At 49.1% G+C, this 17,063-nt stretch overlaps 1 protein-coding gene across 1 annotated transcript; it reads right to left on the minus strand.

Annotated features, from left to right (window-relative positions):
* Positions 1-1,063: 1,063 nt before the first annotated feature.
* On the minus strand, positions 1,064-15,893 carry WNT2B (Wnt family member 2B). The gene is made up of 5 exons (XM_003793880.2): positions 15,206-15,893; positions 7,947-8,167; positions 6,655-6,932; positions 5,397-5,661; positions 1,064-2,050 (listed from the first exon to the last, which is right to left on the minus strand). Exons 1-5 carry the CDS (start codon positions 15,391-15,393, stop codon positions 1,821-1,823), a joined length of 1,182 nt encoding a protein of 393 aa, XP_003793928.1. The 5' UTR covers positions 15,394-15,893; the 3' UTR covers positions 1,064-1,820.
* Between the last annotated feature and the right edge of the window lie 1,170 nt (positions 15,894-17,063).

Below are 17,063 nucleotides of genomic sequence, written 5' to 3' on the forward strand. Positions count from 1 at the left end.
AAAGAAAAACCACCCTGAACTCTCCCACACAGGTCTCGGCAGGTTACACAAATATTAGTCCTATCATCCAAATAAATCTGCCCCCATGGCTCAGAGCTATGATTCCCCCAATCTCCTGCTGCTTGTGCAGAGTAAAGCTGCTTCACAAACATATGAGGACCCCAAGGAATACTGAAGAGGAACTTGGGAAATGAAAGGAGGCCTATATCCCGAATTCCTAATGTAGGCCCCTTAATCTATCTACAGCCTGCTGTCAGTACTTTATAGTCCTCAGTTGAAGGTTCTCGGAGAAATCATAATGGGCTAGAACTGTCAGAGGCTTTGCTGAAGGATATCTGTTGGCTAGAGTTTGGGGCATACTTAAAAGTCAATATCTGAGATGGGTATGTATCATCATTTTACAGATGAGAAAACAGAGGCTTGGAGAATTTAGGTATCTTACTCAAAACATCAGAAACAAGCAGCACAGCTGTGATTTTATCCCAGGTCTGTCATAACTGCGCATTTCTATACCACTCTGCTGCTTTAAAATATCAACACCCAAGAGATAACCACTGTCCAAGTTAGACAAAAATAGGACATTAAGGTTTTCAAGACTCCACCTTACTGAGTCTGCTATTTTGGGAGACTCCACTACTGCAAACCTAGTTAGGCAACAGGTACTAGCATAGAAGGAACCCCCCCTACTGAAGCCCAGTGTGGAGTGAACAGTAATCATCATCAGGACTTGGAGTCACTATGTACAGACATGTTGAATAAATGGCGGAAGGCTGCCTTCTAAGCTGTTTCCCACTTTGGTCCAAAGCCCCGACTCTCTTTCCCACTGTAGGCCCTGGTTCCTGCTCCTAGCATCAAAGGCTAGGATCCTCTCCTAAAGAATTCCTGAAGCCAGAGGTCCCTACCTGTCCAGTATACACTGATGCCTCATGTGGGGCCTTGAGATCAAGCCTGCTTACCCTCTCCTACCCTCCATGAGTCACTTAATCTTTTTTTTCCCAAACCTGACTAACCCCCAGAATAATGTATGGGGAAAAAAAAAATCCCAAGGCTAAGCTAGACTGTATGTTCTAGGGTATAGAATAATGATCTCTTAGGCATGGGAACCACTGCATACCACCTAGGTTCGAATAGGCAGCAAGTGAGCAAGAGAAGCAGTACAGACTGTCTGATTTGAAAAGGGGGCAGGGGAAGAGAATGAATGAATGTGTGTTTGTATAGTTATACAACTGTCTTCCCTACAAAACACAGCAGTTCATAAACATAGGACCATGTGCACATAGAACCTTGTCCACTTTGGCTAACTCTTGTCTAGCAATCTCAGACCCTCAATAATAAAGGAATGTTGCGCCTTTCTTTTGGGGTACTAGGCTGTCTGCTTATACTGACTCCAGGGAAGGGGCATGCAGTTTCATCTCTGTCCCATCTAACCTTCGCCAGCTAGAAAAAATGAAACTATCCAGGTACCCCTTCCTCTTGCACACTCAAGAAGTGTCAGGAGGCCAGTGCAAGGGATAAGAAAATTGAGCCTCAGCTAGGTACTTTAGTGCAACTCATACCACTCTGAAGACCCCCTACCTCTTCTCTCCAATCACACCTCCAGAGGAGATCAGGGGGCTGCTCAGTTTCTCATACCCCCTGTCAACTCCTTCCCAGGGCTAAGGAACTAGTCAGGACACCATGGTCCCTCTGGATTATTCTCCAAGTCCTTAAACAGAAGCTGTAGCAGCCCAGGACTGAGGGTGGAGGAAGGTGTGCATGCAAAGATCTTGTGCTTTTGAGTTGGGAGGCTTGAAGTGGAGGGATGAGTGAGGTATCTGTGTTCAGGTCTGGTCCAGCCACTCTGCTTTCTTGGGGGCCTTGCAGGTGTGGACGTCCACAGTGTTTCTGCACTCCTTGCACCGCACAGCACAGCACCAGTGGAATTTGCACTCACACTGGGTGACACGGGTGACTCGAGTTGTGTCATACCCCCGGCCACAGCACATGATTTCACAACCATCTGTTCCTTTTGATGTCTTGCTGCAGACACGGCCTGCAGTGCCTAGGGAGCCTGGGTTGGGGAGAGAGGGAATAAGAACCAAGTTACCTCTCACTTGAGCTGCTCTGGCACCCTTACCCACATTCTCTGAAGGAAACCATAAAGAGTCCCTGTTTCTGAAAATATACCCACTAGCCAAAATGATCATCTTTGCACTGCCCTCTGTACCAGGCTTATTTCTTCCCACTGTCAAGGCTCCCCAAAGGCCACTGACTTCATCTGCAATTCCCTCCCTGCCAAGATACATCTCCATATCTTCTCCAAAATCTAACCTTAAAATGTTCATAATTGTTAAAGCTAGATTAGGGTTCTCTGCTTTATGTTTGAAATTTTCCATAATAAAAGTTAAAAACAAAAACAAAAACAAAAAACAAGCCTGTAATTTATCTCTTCTAAGAAGTATCTTGCCACAATTACGATCTGCTACCATTTGTTAGTATTCTGGTCCTTAGTTTATATTAAGTTGCTCTATACAGGGAAGTAGCATGTGTACAGCGCAGCCATTCAAAGCATGGACCTTGACGTCAGATCATCTGGAATGAAATCCCAGTTCTGCCGCTTCTTAGCCGTGTGATTTAGCCAAAATGAGATATTAACTAACTTAATTTCTCATATGAAAATGGGCTTTAATTTTCTCACATAAAAATAGACATAATAACAGAATCTAACATAGTAGGCTGTTATATCTGTAATCTGTTCAGTGGAGGAGATGAATTGATCAGCATGACTTGCTGGAGGCATATGCCTCAGCAGTTCCTATTGCATTATCCCCTTACAGTGGGAACGCTTTAAGGGTAGGAGTGATGTTTCCCCACTTACAACTGTACCATATAGGAAATGCTTACAACTTCCTTTCTGATTGTTTCAGTAGAAGAGATCTGGCCAGCAGATCATACAATCAGTAGACTTTTATGGATAGAGTGGATCCTAGAGGGTATCTACTCCAACCCTGCCCCTTATGAATAAGGATCCAGAGATGGGAAAGTGACTCATGTGGGGTTAAAGAAAGAGAATAGATTAATTGATTTCTATAGCAGTGGTCTCTACATTTTACTGGAATATGGAAAGAAATGCTAGAACTTCTATATTTGTTGTTTATCTCAATTTAAAATTATCTATTTTATATGTATGTTTTGTAAAATACATATTAGTATGATGGGACATAGACATATATAAATATACATATAATGGACGGACATGCTCAAGTTCTTTAGTAATAGGAGTATATAATCCAAAGTGTTAGGACAGCACTGCTCTACAGTGTGGACTGACAGAGTCTATAAATATGTACTATTCTCTTAACTCCAAGGGCTAGGTCTTAAGTCCTTCTTTTCTGCATCAAAACTCTCTTTTCCATTCTGGAGCTGTAGTGTCCACTGTAGTAGCTACTAGCCACGTGATTTTTTTTACATCCAAATTAATTAAAATTGAAGAAACTAAAAGTTTTAGCTTTTCGGTTACACCATATAGCTACATTTCTACATTTCACCATATAGTACATTTTCAAGTACTCAGTAATCATATGTGGCTAGTTGCTACTGTATGAGACAACAGAGATATGAGAACATTTCTGTATCATGAAAAGTTCAGGGGGATGGTACTGCTTTGGAGGGAATTCCTGGGTCCATACTCAATTCTGGGATGACTTATGTTCTTTGAATTCCAAGTCCCACTTTGGGTTTTATGAAACCTAATTTTATGCCTCTGAGAAAGGCCAACATTTATCCTTTCTTCTGACTCCAAAGATCCCTCCGCAAATGTGCATGGTATGGTAATGTAGACTTAAACCTCAGGTGTTCTGGAATTATTTCTAGGTATCCAGAGAGTAACCCTCTGACCGTGGAGAAGGAAAACATACCTACTGGCAGGAAATCACTAGGAGAATCAGAAGGGCTTTCCACCCTTTTTTCTTTTAGTATTCTACGAAGTGTACCAACTACTTTCTCTGTTACGTGGGTAGAGCCCCCACCCTGTTTCTCTGGTGCCCAGTTTTGCTCTAAGCCACCTGACGCTCCAGGAATAACAGGGAAAAGTAAAAACAAACAGCACCAAAGACAGCTAAGGTTTTTGGCTCCACCTCACCCAAGTCCTGACTGTCAAGTCTACAGAAAAGAGCCTGGGAGCCCCATGACAGTAACAAGGGAAAGAGCAGCACTGTTGTACTCCACGCTGTTTCTAGTGCAACCCATCTGAACCAGGGATATGAGCCATGATGGTAACTTCTAGTCGCTTGGGGAAATACTATATTACCTTCCCGCATCCCCTAAAATCCCACCACAAATATCTAGAGCAGATTGAAAAAACTATTTGCTGCTTTGTGCCAGCCACTTGCTTCCAACTATTTGCTGCTTTATCTGACTTTTGTAGGTATCTCCTCTTTTCTTTCTTTCCCAACTCCATTTTATTTTATTTTTTATTTATATATTTATTTTTTGGGACCGAGTCTCAAGCTGTTGCCCTGGGTGGAGTGCCATGGTGTCACTGCTCACAGCAACCTCAAACTCTTGGGCTTAAACAATCCTCTTGCCTCAGCCTCCCAAGTAGCTGGGACTGCAGGCACCCGCCACAACACCCGGCTATTTTTTGGTCTTAGTTATCATGGTTGTTTGGCAGGCCTGGGCCAGATTTGAACCCACTTGCTCCAATGTTTGTGGCTGGTGCCTTAGCCACGTGAGCTATAGGTGCCAAGCCCCCAACTCCATTTTAGAATCTTTAGTTGCAGCACACTGGATAAAGGCTTTCAAGGTCATCCTTCTAGCTTTAATCTTTCTTACCAGACTGATCTGTTCTCTTCCCTGGAATAGGTCATGTGCTTTCCCACTCACCACTCTCTGCTCAGAGAATATCTGCCTGCTCTTGTCTCTAGCTATTCAGATACGCTCTACACTTCAAGGAGCAGCTTAAATTTTACATTTATAAATAAACTTCTTGATTTCCTCCATCATCTCTGTCTTGCATTTGTGTACCCATAATTTATTACGTAGACTGTAAAGAGTGAAAGGTGCAGAGCTGTATCTCATGCTTCCATGTAGCCCACACATTGCTTGGAACTGAAAATAGGTGGCCAATTTAAACACTCACTGAGTAGTGCCTACTATATTCCTAATGCTGGTGATACACCAAAGCTCCATGACCTCAGGCCTCAAGGAGCTGAATGACCTCCTCCCCACCAGGGCAGCATTGGGCCTGGTGGATTGAGGCATAAGTCAACAATGACCAAGATTGCATGTGGGGAGGAAACTGACTCCTCCCACAGCATCCCCTGCTCTAACTTCTGAGACTGAACAGACTTTGATTAACCAGAGGTGCCTTCAGTAAGAACTGGGCCTCCATATCTTTGCCTGCCTTTGGTACTCACCTGCAGCCTTATCCAAGACACAGTAGTCTGGGGAATTGTCGAAATAGACAAGATCAGTCCGGGTGGCACGGCGATAGCCTTGGAGAGCTGCTGTGAAGTTGGCACCATCCTGGGTGGCCATCACCTGTACAGCCCCATCATAGCGCCGCCGCAGATAATCACCTGTGCGGCGGAAGTCTGAGAGTGCACGCCAGCAGGTGCGCAGAGTACAGGAACCACTCACACCATGGCACTTGCACTCCAGTTTTAGAAACCGCCGTACAGCCTGGGGTGGGGGAGAGGAAGGTAAGAAAGAGAAAGCCGGTCAGGGCACTTTTTAGTCATTCCTAGGACCCAGAACATGAGTGCTCTGAGATCTGCTGGCCTTGGCCCAGGCTGGCTAGTTAAGCCCTTGGTCTCTCCCACATCAGATCCCCCGCAGTTTTTTCTTGATCAAGTTCAAGAACCTTTTCTTTCTTCCTTTTTTTTTTTTTTTTTGAGACAGAGTCTCATTTTCTCACCCTCTGTAGAATGCTGTGGCATCATAGCTGACAGCAACCACAAACTCTTGGGCTCAAGTGATTCTCTTGCCTCAGTCTCCAGAGTAGCTAGGACTACAGGTGCCCACCACAATGCCCAGCTATTTTTAGAGATGGAGTTTCACTCTGGCTTAGGTCAGTCTCAAACTCCTGAGCTCAGGCAATCCACCCATCTCTGCCTCCCAGAGTGCTAGGTTTACAGGCGTGAGCCAGCACACCTAGCCACCAAGAACCTCTTCTTCCAGAAAATTTTCCTGGACCTACAGTGCTTTCCTTTCTATGATAGGCCATCAGACTTTAGAACTAAAATATCCTGTTCATGATTACAGTATGCTGGTTTTCCCATGTTTTAGTTCCAGGTGTTGTACCTTTAGTTGTTGTAGTATGCCATTTTCCAGCACAGTTCTAGGCACATAGAGGTGTTCAGATACCGGTGAACTAACTAAAACAGGCCCATGTTCTCTCAGTCTTGATGAAGGCAGTTCTTTTCCTTCTTAAAAAGTTAATTTTTAAGAACTTCCTTTTCCCAACTTTCCACCTCCATGAAGACTCTTTCTATACCTGGTTGAACGTAGGCATTCCCAAGCTCCCTTGCATGTGGCACTCTTGGCCCAGGATTCTGGGGCTTTGGGAAGTGATCTAGAAGCCTTCAGCTCTTCCACCTTCACATTTAGCCCATGGTCACACCTATTGGTCACCCCAGCAAATAGGAATATATGTACATCGATGTGAGTACTGACCGTGCGACCACAGCGGTTGTTATGTAAGTTCATGAGGGCCCGGGCATCCTTAAGCCTCTTCTCCTTGGCATCCACAAAAGCCTTGGCAAAACGGACGCCATAGTGGATATTGTCACTGCAGCCACCCCAGTCAAAGTCCCCACGTTGGTCATGATGTCGGCCACGGGTGTAGGGATCACAGCTACATACACTCAGTTCACCCTGGCTGCAGGCACGAGTGATAGCATGTACCACTCCTGCTGAAGAGATGGCATATACAAATGCTGCTTCCCGGCTACCTAGAGAAGAAAGGTACAGATTTGTTTCAGGAAAGAGGCCCATGCCATCCCTTTCTTCAGCCCACACGACCTCTGACTCTGAAACTTCCTCTCCTCTCCTCTCCTTTTCTTTACCAGAGCTACCCCCTATACCCCATTTATTCAAAGCACCTTCTAAGAGCATCTCCAGAGTATCTTTTCCTCTTAGACTTCAACTCTCCACTTCTTTATACATCTGACCTGTTGGCTGACTTATACTCTTGTTTCCTTCCAAATTCCCTGTGTCCATCCATTGAAAAGTCTCTTGGTGAATCATCCTCTCCCACTGAGTGCCAGAACTGGCTGAGCCAAGTCTCCCTTAGTCCACATTCCAGGCCTTTTCAGGCCCACTCTGCTGGACAGTTCCCGCACAATGGAGACCCCAGCCCCGGGGTCAGCCTGCTTGGAAAGGCATGCCACCTTCTCTGCCTGCTGTCCTTCCCTCCCTGCTCTTAGGTACTGATGAATTATCACCCTGTTTGCCTGACACCTCCAGATTCCTATCTCATTGGCTTTTTCCTAGTTTACTTCAACTCTGTTTAGTTTCTTTGCTGAACTGGGGCCAAACCACTGACTCTCCAAATATTTACATATCACCTTTCTGTTTATCTCTTGTTCCCATTACTGTCATGTTGGGAGTGTTGAGGTGACGATAGTGATGATGGTAGTAAGAACACAGGACCTATTCCTAGACCTCAGCCTTATAGTACATAGAAGACCCCCAAGCTGGGGATGTAGTAGGGAAGGAAAAATTAGGGATAAAGATGGACATGCTAAGGAATGCTTTACCCATCATCCCACAGCCCTGGAATTTAGAGGAACCCCTGCCTACAAATCTAAGGTACTGAGTGTCTGTTCTCAACTCTTGGCCCACAGTTGTTTCTCAGATTATGAGGTAATGCAGGCGGAGGGAGGAGGGAATCTTGCCTACCCATCCTCCTTACCACCCCAAGCATAGAAAGGGAAGGAACTGGGCAGGGTGGAAGAGGCCCCTACTTCTGAGCATGACACGGCCAAAGACAGTGTGGTCCCGGTCCAGCGTGGTGCAGTTCCAGCGGTGGTGGCGGAACTGGTGCTGACACTCTCGGATCCATTCTCGGGCCCCCTCGCCCACTGAGCGCATGATGTCTGGGTAACGCTGGCACAGCTGCCGCTGCCGGCTCACCAAACCAGGGATATTGTCACAGATCACGCGGGCCCCCAGTGCCCCAATGTACCTGCAAGGTGGAGATGGCCCTGTCAGAGCATCCTAGCCCTTTTTCTTCATCAAAAGGTAAACAAGGAAGGGAGAAGTTTGGCACCCAGACCTTGGACAGATTCCCTCCACCTCCCCAACCCATATTCCCTAAAGCTGATGGGTAGAATCTTTCCCCACAAGCTCTAGACAAATAGTTATGCAGTTGCAGAGAGAGTGAGTGCTCTCCCTCCATCACCAGTTCCCCAGCCAAAGGCCAAGTGACACATACTCCCAAAACACAAGCTAGGTATGTGTCACATACACAGAAGCTGTGGGCCTGTCACACAAACCCATTGCCTGTTTATTTAATAAACATTAAAAGCCTCATAGAAAAATAAAACAAGGGTCTGAGACAACACTCTTCCACCCACATGTAAGAGGTACGTTCTGCATGACTGGTCCATGAAGATATGATCTGGTGACAGGGAGATGGGGACGGGGAGGGGCTGGTGGGAAGAGACAAGTGTGCAATTTTGAGTAATGTTTATAGCTCTAGTTAGACCCAGGTAGCTAAAAAGTCCTCATTCCCCATCCTGAGGTCTGGGGAGAAAGACCCCATCCCCAGCTTTCCTCCCCATGCCCTTTATTTCCAGACCCGAGGGCTATTCTTAACTAATGAACCTTTTCAAATCGTTTTCCTCAACCTATAAGGCAAGATATCCTGGATGGACTTGCACGGGCAGAGGGCTGTTTGCAATAGGAAGCCAAAGTCACAGGGAGAATTGAACTCTCCCCTTCCTCCTGTCCCTAGTCTGACCGATATGAACAACTGTAAGATTGATTGAGATGGGCTACTGAAGGACAGATGGTCTGCCAGAGTCATCCTCAAGTTTCCCAAGGCAGTAGTTTCTGTTAAATACTCTTAGCCCTGGATAGCCTCAGGGAGAACATTTCATAGAGAAAATAGCAGAGTATTACTCTTTTTCCCTAAGAGGCCACCAAATGAGATCAGAACTATTCACCCACTTCCTCCAGCTCATCAGCCCATCTTCACTGCTCATTCCCTTTCTCGCTAACCCCTTAGCACCTTCCTTGATTTGTTGGCCATTCTCTGATTTCCTGTCCAAAATACATCAAAAGGATGCCCTCTCTCCCCTTTTCTGAACAGGTGGGGGCCCTGGAGAGCAGTTGCTGCCACAGACAGAAAAGATTAGGTTTGAGCTATGAATGAGCCTGTGGTTTGGAGATGGGAACAGCCCCAGAATGGGCCTAGAAGTGGTTAAGGAGAAGGGAGGGAAGCTCGCGGAGAGAGGAGAAAAGTTAAACTGCCCTGGGCTTTGTGCCCCCCTCTACCCCCCACAGACACACACTGCATTCCCATAGCCAGCCCTCACCCACAGACTGGATCACCACTGGTGACACCAACTCAAACAAACACAAGGAGGGCTGATTCTTGCCTCTTCGGGAATTCAGCAGGGCTGATGGGGCCCATCTGTCCGGGGGAGGGGTGAGAGGGCTGGCCCTCTGCTAACAAATCTCATGGAATCAGCATCCCCAGCACTGTCCATCAGGGCAACAGCTTCCAGGAACAAACAAAATAAACACCCCAGGCTTGGCCAGGCCGGAAAGGGCTGCCTGACGCACAGCCCAGAGTTACACCCACTGCTGTGGTGCTTTGTTTGGAGAATCAAAACGGTTGGAGTTGGAGCTTGTCCCTGTCTCACCACCATTCTGCTTCCCCAGTTCAGAGTATTGCTCTAGGCACTGGGTGTTTGTTTGTTATTTTATTGGGGCTTGGGGGAAGAGGGTTGGATGGGAATGGGAGACCAATAATCCAGCCCTCATGAGACAGTCTGGAGTGGGGCAGGCCAAACTCTGGCAGAAAGTCCTTCCTGTGGTCTGACTCAAATCCACTGTGATACAGCCCAAGTAGGTCCTTTTTGTTAGGTCCTCACTGAGCGTGGGAACATACATATGTTCAGCATCTACGATGGGAAGATAATTAAGTTCCTCTACTACCACTCTTACCCTACTAAATAACTGCTTCAAAACTCTGCAGAGCATGGTGCTTGCATGTTGTCACTGTGGACCCATGTAGTCACCGTCTGGTGCCTCCAATAAAGCTTAGGGGGCTGACCCCCATCTCCCTCTTAGTTCAACACATGCAGAATCCCCACCAAGTGCCATGGCTGAGCTCCGATGTTAGAGGCACAAAGATGTTTAAGGTGTCTCCTACCTCATGGTCTGGAAGAGGGTGCCAGATGTCCCTGACTCTCTAGATTTGTTTTCCCTTCCAGAAGCTCTTTACTTCCTTCCCAGCTTCCTGCTTAGAATGCTTGTCTTCACCTGCTTTTTTATTTTATTTTTTTGAGACGGAGTCTCACTGTGTCACCCTCAGTAGAGTGCTGTGGCATCACAGCTCACCGCAACCTCAAACTCGTGGGACCTCAAACTCGTGGGCTTAAACGATTCTCTTGCCTCAGCCTCTCAAGTAGCTGGGATTACAGGCACCTGCCACAATGCCCAGCTGTTTTGTTTTTTGTTGTTGTTGCAGTTGTCATTATTGTTTAGCTGGCCCAAGCTGGGTTCGAACTCGCCAGCCTCCGTGCATGTGGCTGACGCCCTAACCACTATACTACGGGCGCCAAGCTGCTTTTTTATTTTTTTGAGACAGTCTCATTTTGTTGCTGTCGGTAGAGTGCTGTGGCATTACAGCTCATAGCAACCTCAAACTCCCGGACTCAAGCAATTCACTTGCCTTGGCCTTCCATGTAGCTAGGACTATAGGCCCCCACCACAATGCCAGGCTATTTTTAGAGATGAGGTCTCACTGTGGCTCAGGCTGGTCTTGAACTCCAGAGCTCAGGTGATCCACCTACCTCAGCCTCCCAGAGTCCTAGGATTACAGGCGTGAGCCATCCTGCCCAGCCCTTTTCACTGCTTTTGACCAAGTTGTCACATCCCTTCCTTTGAAAAAGGGACTCAGACCCTGCTCTAACCTCTTGCTATTCAGTGTGCTTCCAAGAACAGCTGTATCTGCCTTACCCAGGGATTCCTTAGAAATGCAGCACTTCAGGCACCACCCAGGCCTGCTGAATCGGAATCTGCACTTCCCCTGTGATGTGGACGCACTGCTCCAAGAAGGCAGGGACTTTGTGTGTTTTGTTAGTGTCAGTATCCCCAGTCCCAAGAGTAGCATCTGCCACACAGTAGGTATTCAATAACTGTTCGCTGAATAAACACATAATTTCTCTGATTTATCCCCAACTCCTTTTTTCTCTAGCCAGCCATAAACTAAATTTCAATCACAGCTTTCCTCCTTGTCAATACTGCCAGCCTATTTGCAGATGTTTTATGTTTGTTTCCTTTCAATGCAGCCAGAGATGATCCTCCTCTTTTTTTTTTTTTGCATTTTTTTTTTTTTTTTTGAAACGGAGCCTCAAGCTATCCCCCTGGGTAGAGTGCCATGGCATCACAGCTCACAGCAACCTCCAACTCCTGGGCTCAAGCGAGTCTCCTGCTCAGCCTCCCAAGTAGCTGGGATCACAGGCGCCCACCACAATGCCCGGCTATTTTTTGGTTGCAGCCGTCATTATTGTTTTGGCAATCCAGGCTGGGGATTCGAACCTGCCACCTTAGGTGTATGTGGCTGGCGCCTTAGCCGCTTGAGCGACAGGCGCCGAGCCTTTTTTTGCAGTTTTTGGCTAGAGGCTGGGTTTGAACCCACCACCTCCAGTATATGGGGCCAGCGCCCTACTCCTTGAGCGACAGGCACCTCCTGATCCTCCTCCTTTTATGTACAGCCCCTAGTGTATGCTGTTCAGCTCACCGCATAGTAAGACTTGGAATACAGGGGTAAAACTAGTAGCCTCCCTGAACATGCTCTTAATGTCACCGCATTTGTACAGTACTTGATACAACACGTTTTTCTGCACAAAAATTCCATGAGGGAGAGATCTCCATTTTATAAGTGAAGAAACTAAGGTTCAGGGAGATTATAGGATGGTACCCAGCTCTGTCCATCAGGGTGAGTCAGAGAAGAACCAGGATGAACCAAGGTCATCTGACTCCAAAGTCTAAGCTCATTTTCATTGCAGAGGCAAGAGAGACACACAGTGCTTACTTAGGAGTGGACCAATCTTGTTCCAAAATTGGTGTGAATTTGAGCCACTTTCTTACCATTTTTCTCCTATTCCTCACTTTCATTTATGAAATGAGGATACTAATAGAACCTACCTCACTGGATTATTTTGAATTGAAAAAGATAATGTTCACAAGGTGCCACAGTACCTGGAGCTCAGTAAGGGCTCATGAAATGGCAACTTGGTAGTAACCATAATACTAATATCAGGGTACCACTCCATATTTCTCTCCGTCTGTTAGCCCATGCACACAGTTCTGCTTTTGTGATTCCCTACATCTAACCCCCTACAGAATGCAAAATGGCAAAATGGAACAGGAAAGCTTAAGACAGGAGCCCTCTATTTTCTTGTTCTGTTTGTCATAGACTAGGATGAGACCACCTGTTTCCTCCTCTGATTAAGGGCAAAGAGAAGGGGAAGGAGCAATTGGAGAGTAAGGGAAAGACTCTTGGGTGATGAGAAAGCTCTGAAAGTTAGCTGATAATAATGACAGCCTTCTGCTCCAGCATGGAACACAGACACACACACGGTCAACAAACATCTCTTCCAAGGATTATACAAAATACCGATCTTCCTGGCTTTTTTCTTAAAGGAGTACACTTTGGGGGCCTGACCTGCCTTTAGAAGCCAGCTTTTCACCTTATCTTAGAAGTTGTGACACCCCCCCACCCCAAGGCAGGCAGGCAGCCAGGCATCTAGGCCTGTAGCTATGACAGGTGTGGGGCACAGAAGCTGAAACCACCTCTGTACCCACCCTGGCCCTATTCTGCCTTCTTGAATTTTATAGGGGCTGCTGAGTCCCTCTGTATGTCACCCACCTCCCTCCCTAGTTCTTTCACATGGGAGTTTTTCCAAAATCTTTAATATGAACCACATGGGAGGAGGGTAATAGAGGGAGAAAGAAAAGAGAAAAACAAGCAGTTAAGGGTACAAACAGGGACTAGAGGCCAGTCCAGTGGCTCATGCCTATAATCCAAGCACCTTGGAAGGCTGAGCTGGAAGGATCATTTGAGGCCAAGAGTTCTATATCAGCCTGAGCAAGAGCACACCCTCTGTCTACAAAAAATAGAAATATTTGTCGGGTGTGGTAGCTTGGGTCTATAGTGTCAGCTACTTGGGAGGCTGAGGTGGGAGGATCGCTTGAGCCCAGGAGTTTGAGGTTGGAGTGAGCTATGATCATGCCATTGCACTCTAGCCTGGGTGACACAGAGCAAGACACTGTCTCCAAAAAAGATAATAAAATAATGGGAACTAGAAAGAACCCAGCTACTACCAGATGCTGAAATTACCAAAGTGACACTTCCTCACCTACACACCATTTGGTCCCCAAGACTACATCTCAAACTAATAAGAAGGCCATCAAGTGTCTCTAAAAGCAAACTGCCATCTGGGTGAGATAAAGATGGGCAGTAGTCACTTTATGCTCTCTACCCAGGGACCCTGAAGACATAAGTCCCTGGCAAAACCAAGCCCATAAAGGTAAAAAGGGTAGCTTTGCTCTCACGCTGAACTTTGAAAGGCTTTTCTCCTCATCCCCCTTCTTCCCTTTCCCTTTCTGAAGGAATGTTTCAAGCCAGATGTAAGATATAGGCCTCCCTGCTCCCCCATCCAGAACCCCCCTCTTTGCCTTCCCCAACACTGGAGAGACTTAAAAAAAAAAGAGAGATCCAAAAGAGATTTTTCTGAAACAGGAAAACGGGGTGGGGGTGGGGATGGAGAGCCGCATCTTGAAATGATAGGAATCTGCAGCCCAAGCGGGCTGGCCCCTCAGCCAGCTACCCCTCACCCTTCCAGCCAAGATTCCAAGTCAAGAGGCGAAAAGCCACAGGGTGCAAGGGGAGAAGAGACCATACTTGGGGGGCAAGAGGCATTGCACAGGAGGAAGAGCAGAGGAAGGAAGGGAAGGGGGCACTACATGTTAAAGAGGGGCAATAGCCTAGTCCAAGAGGCCAGTATGATTGGGGGTGAAGAGGAAAGAGAAGACTGAATTTTTTCTCAGTCTAACCCTCTCCCTCTTCTCCTCCCCACCAAAGTGGGGGAGGAGGGAGGGCAGCTTCTCCTGAGAGAAGGTCATAGGAGCCTTCAACCCACCTTTGGGCGAGTTGGGTTGAGGAAATTCTGAAAAGGACAACAGATGTCCAGTGGGTTTCCAATGCCTTTTTGCCTCATCTGCCCTTTTGTGAACTGACTGGAGTGTAAAGCCTGCAGGAAATCTGAGGAGAGGGTCTCAGTACCTTAGGACTCTAGAACCCTCTGGCTCTCCGAGGGGAGAGATGGCAGATGGGGTCACCTAGGGAAGAGAAGGAAGAAGGGCAGAAGACATGACATCCTCCACTGGGGAGGCTGGAGACCACAGCCGAGATTATGCAAACCCAAGTGTTTTGTTTGTTTTAATGAGTTAATGGGGGTAGTTTGTGCCTGATTCCGTTTCTAAACCTCACTCTGAGTGCTGCTGCCTCACCAAAGTCTTCCTGCCCTACGAGGGAGAGTAGACTAGTGAGAGGCTCGTTTGCTCTCCAGCCCCATTGCCAGCTGCCCCCTTCTCAGGGGCGACCTTATGCGAAATCAAGGGACCCTGTAAGAACGGCCGCTGCAGGCCCCCGAGGGACTACTGGTTCTTTGAACCCTGAGAGAAACTCGTAAGGCAGTTTCTACGCTAAGGAGCTTGAACTGAAAAAGAGGGGTATAGTATTTGGGGATCTAGGGGGCTCGACCACGGGCGTCCTTGCTCCAAATGCTCAGCGCCCTCCTCAGCGGGCGGGTAAAACGCGGGGCCTCACCCTCCTGCCCCACTCATCCCCCACCCAGATCGCGTCTAACTCCGTCGAAGCGACAGCCTCGTTCCCTGGGCAGCCCATGCTGGGTTATATTCCCTCCAAGCACCTTCAGCCTCTCCTACCCAGCGCCTCACCTCCCAACGTGAGAGCCACACTCACCACCAGGACATGTCTACGCGGGCCGGCAGCGTCAGCAGCAGCAGCAGCAGAAAGCAGGTAACACCTAGACGGACCGAAGCCCGGGAGCCGTCGGGGGCCGGGGGTCTGGGCGCGGGCTCGGGGACAGGGGCCCGGGCACGCCGAGGGGGCAGCTGCGCAGCTTCCTCCGCACCACCCGGCCTCAGCATAGCTCCCCACGACTCCCGCCGTGCAGCCCGCAGGGGCGTGGACGGGGACGCGTCAGGTGGTACTCAAGCTGCTCCTACCTCACCCCTCTGGGGGGCCATGGGGCTGCTGACGGCTAGGAACCTAGGGTCACGGAGAGCCGGGGCACAGCGTCCCGGAGAGGGGCGCACGTTGCAGTATCCGAAAGCTGACGACGGGGCGCGGAGCTAGGGGTCCGGGGCTCGGCGCCCGAGCGCTGAGTGCGGTATCGGGGGCTCTGCGGCGCGAAGGGGAGCTGCGGGCCTAGTGTGCGGACGGCCCCCTCGGCCGCGGGCTCTCATTGGACGGGGAGGGGCGGGGCCGAGGCCGGGGACACGAGCGGCCCTTAGGGCGGATCCGCCCGCGCCAGCCCCGGCGCTCCGCGGCGCGCTAGGTGTGGCGGCCGCCTCCTCTCCGCGGCGCTGCAGTGCGCTGCGGCGCGGGACCCACCTGCTGTAGCGCGTTGCGAACCCGCGCGGTGGCTACCCTCGGCGCCCCGAGCGCCCAGTCCCTGCCGACACCGCGCCACCGGGTCCTAGCGCCCTTCATTCGGCCACCCCAACTTCTGTGGGCGACCAAGTGTACAGAGTGGAAAGGGTCTACACTAACTACCCAAACTATGTGACACTGGAACTGAGCACGAAGGATGCGTTCAATTCATCGGGTCTTCTCTTTTCATTCTTCGCCTCTGTGAAATGGGTAGAATCCCTGCCACCGAGAGTTGTAGGACGCTCTTAACGCCTTTTTTTCAACCCTGCCTATAGGGGCTCCGTGGGCAGCCAGCTTCAGGTAGGGGGATTCTTTCATCTAGGGCCCTTGTTGCTGGCGACCCACTGCACCTCCCCCACTCCTAACATTCAGACGTGACGCCCGCCCACCTGCCCAGCCCCGGTGCTTTGCTAGGCTTAGGGACCGGGAATCCATGGCAGACGCCGAGGGGGCACACCTGCGAGCTCCCGCCCCTCTGGCCCGGCTCTGCAGAGCTCAGTCTCTCCACGATCTCTCTCTGTGCCTGGGTCCCCCACCCTCTCAGGCGGGGCTGAGACTGAGAAAGAATCAGAAACAGCTGGGCGGTTTTCCCCGAACCAGAGGCCAGGGTGGGAGTCCTGCTGAGAGGGTGGAAACCCTGGAGCCTCTCGCTCCTTAGCCTCTCCACCCCTGCCTCCTCTCCGCTGCTCCCTCACCCTCCTCCGCCCGCACGCAGCCTGAGAGCGAGGTAAATCTGGATGCGGTGGGGAGGTGCCGTCTGCTGCAAGTGACTCCGCTCTCCTCCCACTCCCTGCACTTCCCAGGCTAGCAGGTAGAGCCCCTGTGCGCTGAGTGCCCCTTACTGAGAAGCAAAAGTTCTTTTTAAAATCCTGGGTTTCCCGCCTTCTAGAATTTCTCTTGGATCTGGCCTCAATCCCTTTCTTCAGCCTCAGCTTCTCCCATGTAGCAGATGTCTTTCACGCCTCTCCCGGTGATTTATTTACTTACTTTTTGAGAGTCTCACTACGTCACCCTCTGTGGAGTACAGTGACGTCACAGCTCACAGCAACCTCAAACTCTTCGGTTTAAGCGATTCTCTTGCTTCAGCCTCCAGAGTAGCTGGGACTACAGGGTCCGCCACAACGCCCAGCTATTTGGTTGCAGTTGTCATTGTTCTTTAGTAGGC

This window comes from Otolemur garnettii, unplaced genomic scaffold (assembly GCF_000181295.1).
Source record: "Otolemur garnettii isolate 467f Iridium unplaced genomic scaffold, OtoGar3 scaffold00073, whole genome shotgun sequence".
NCBI lineage: Eukaryota > Metazoa > Chordata > Mammalia > Primates > Galagidae > Otolemur > Otolemur garnettii.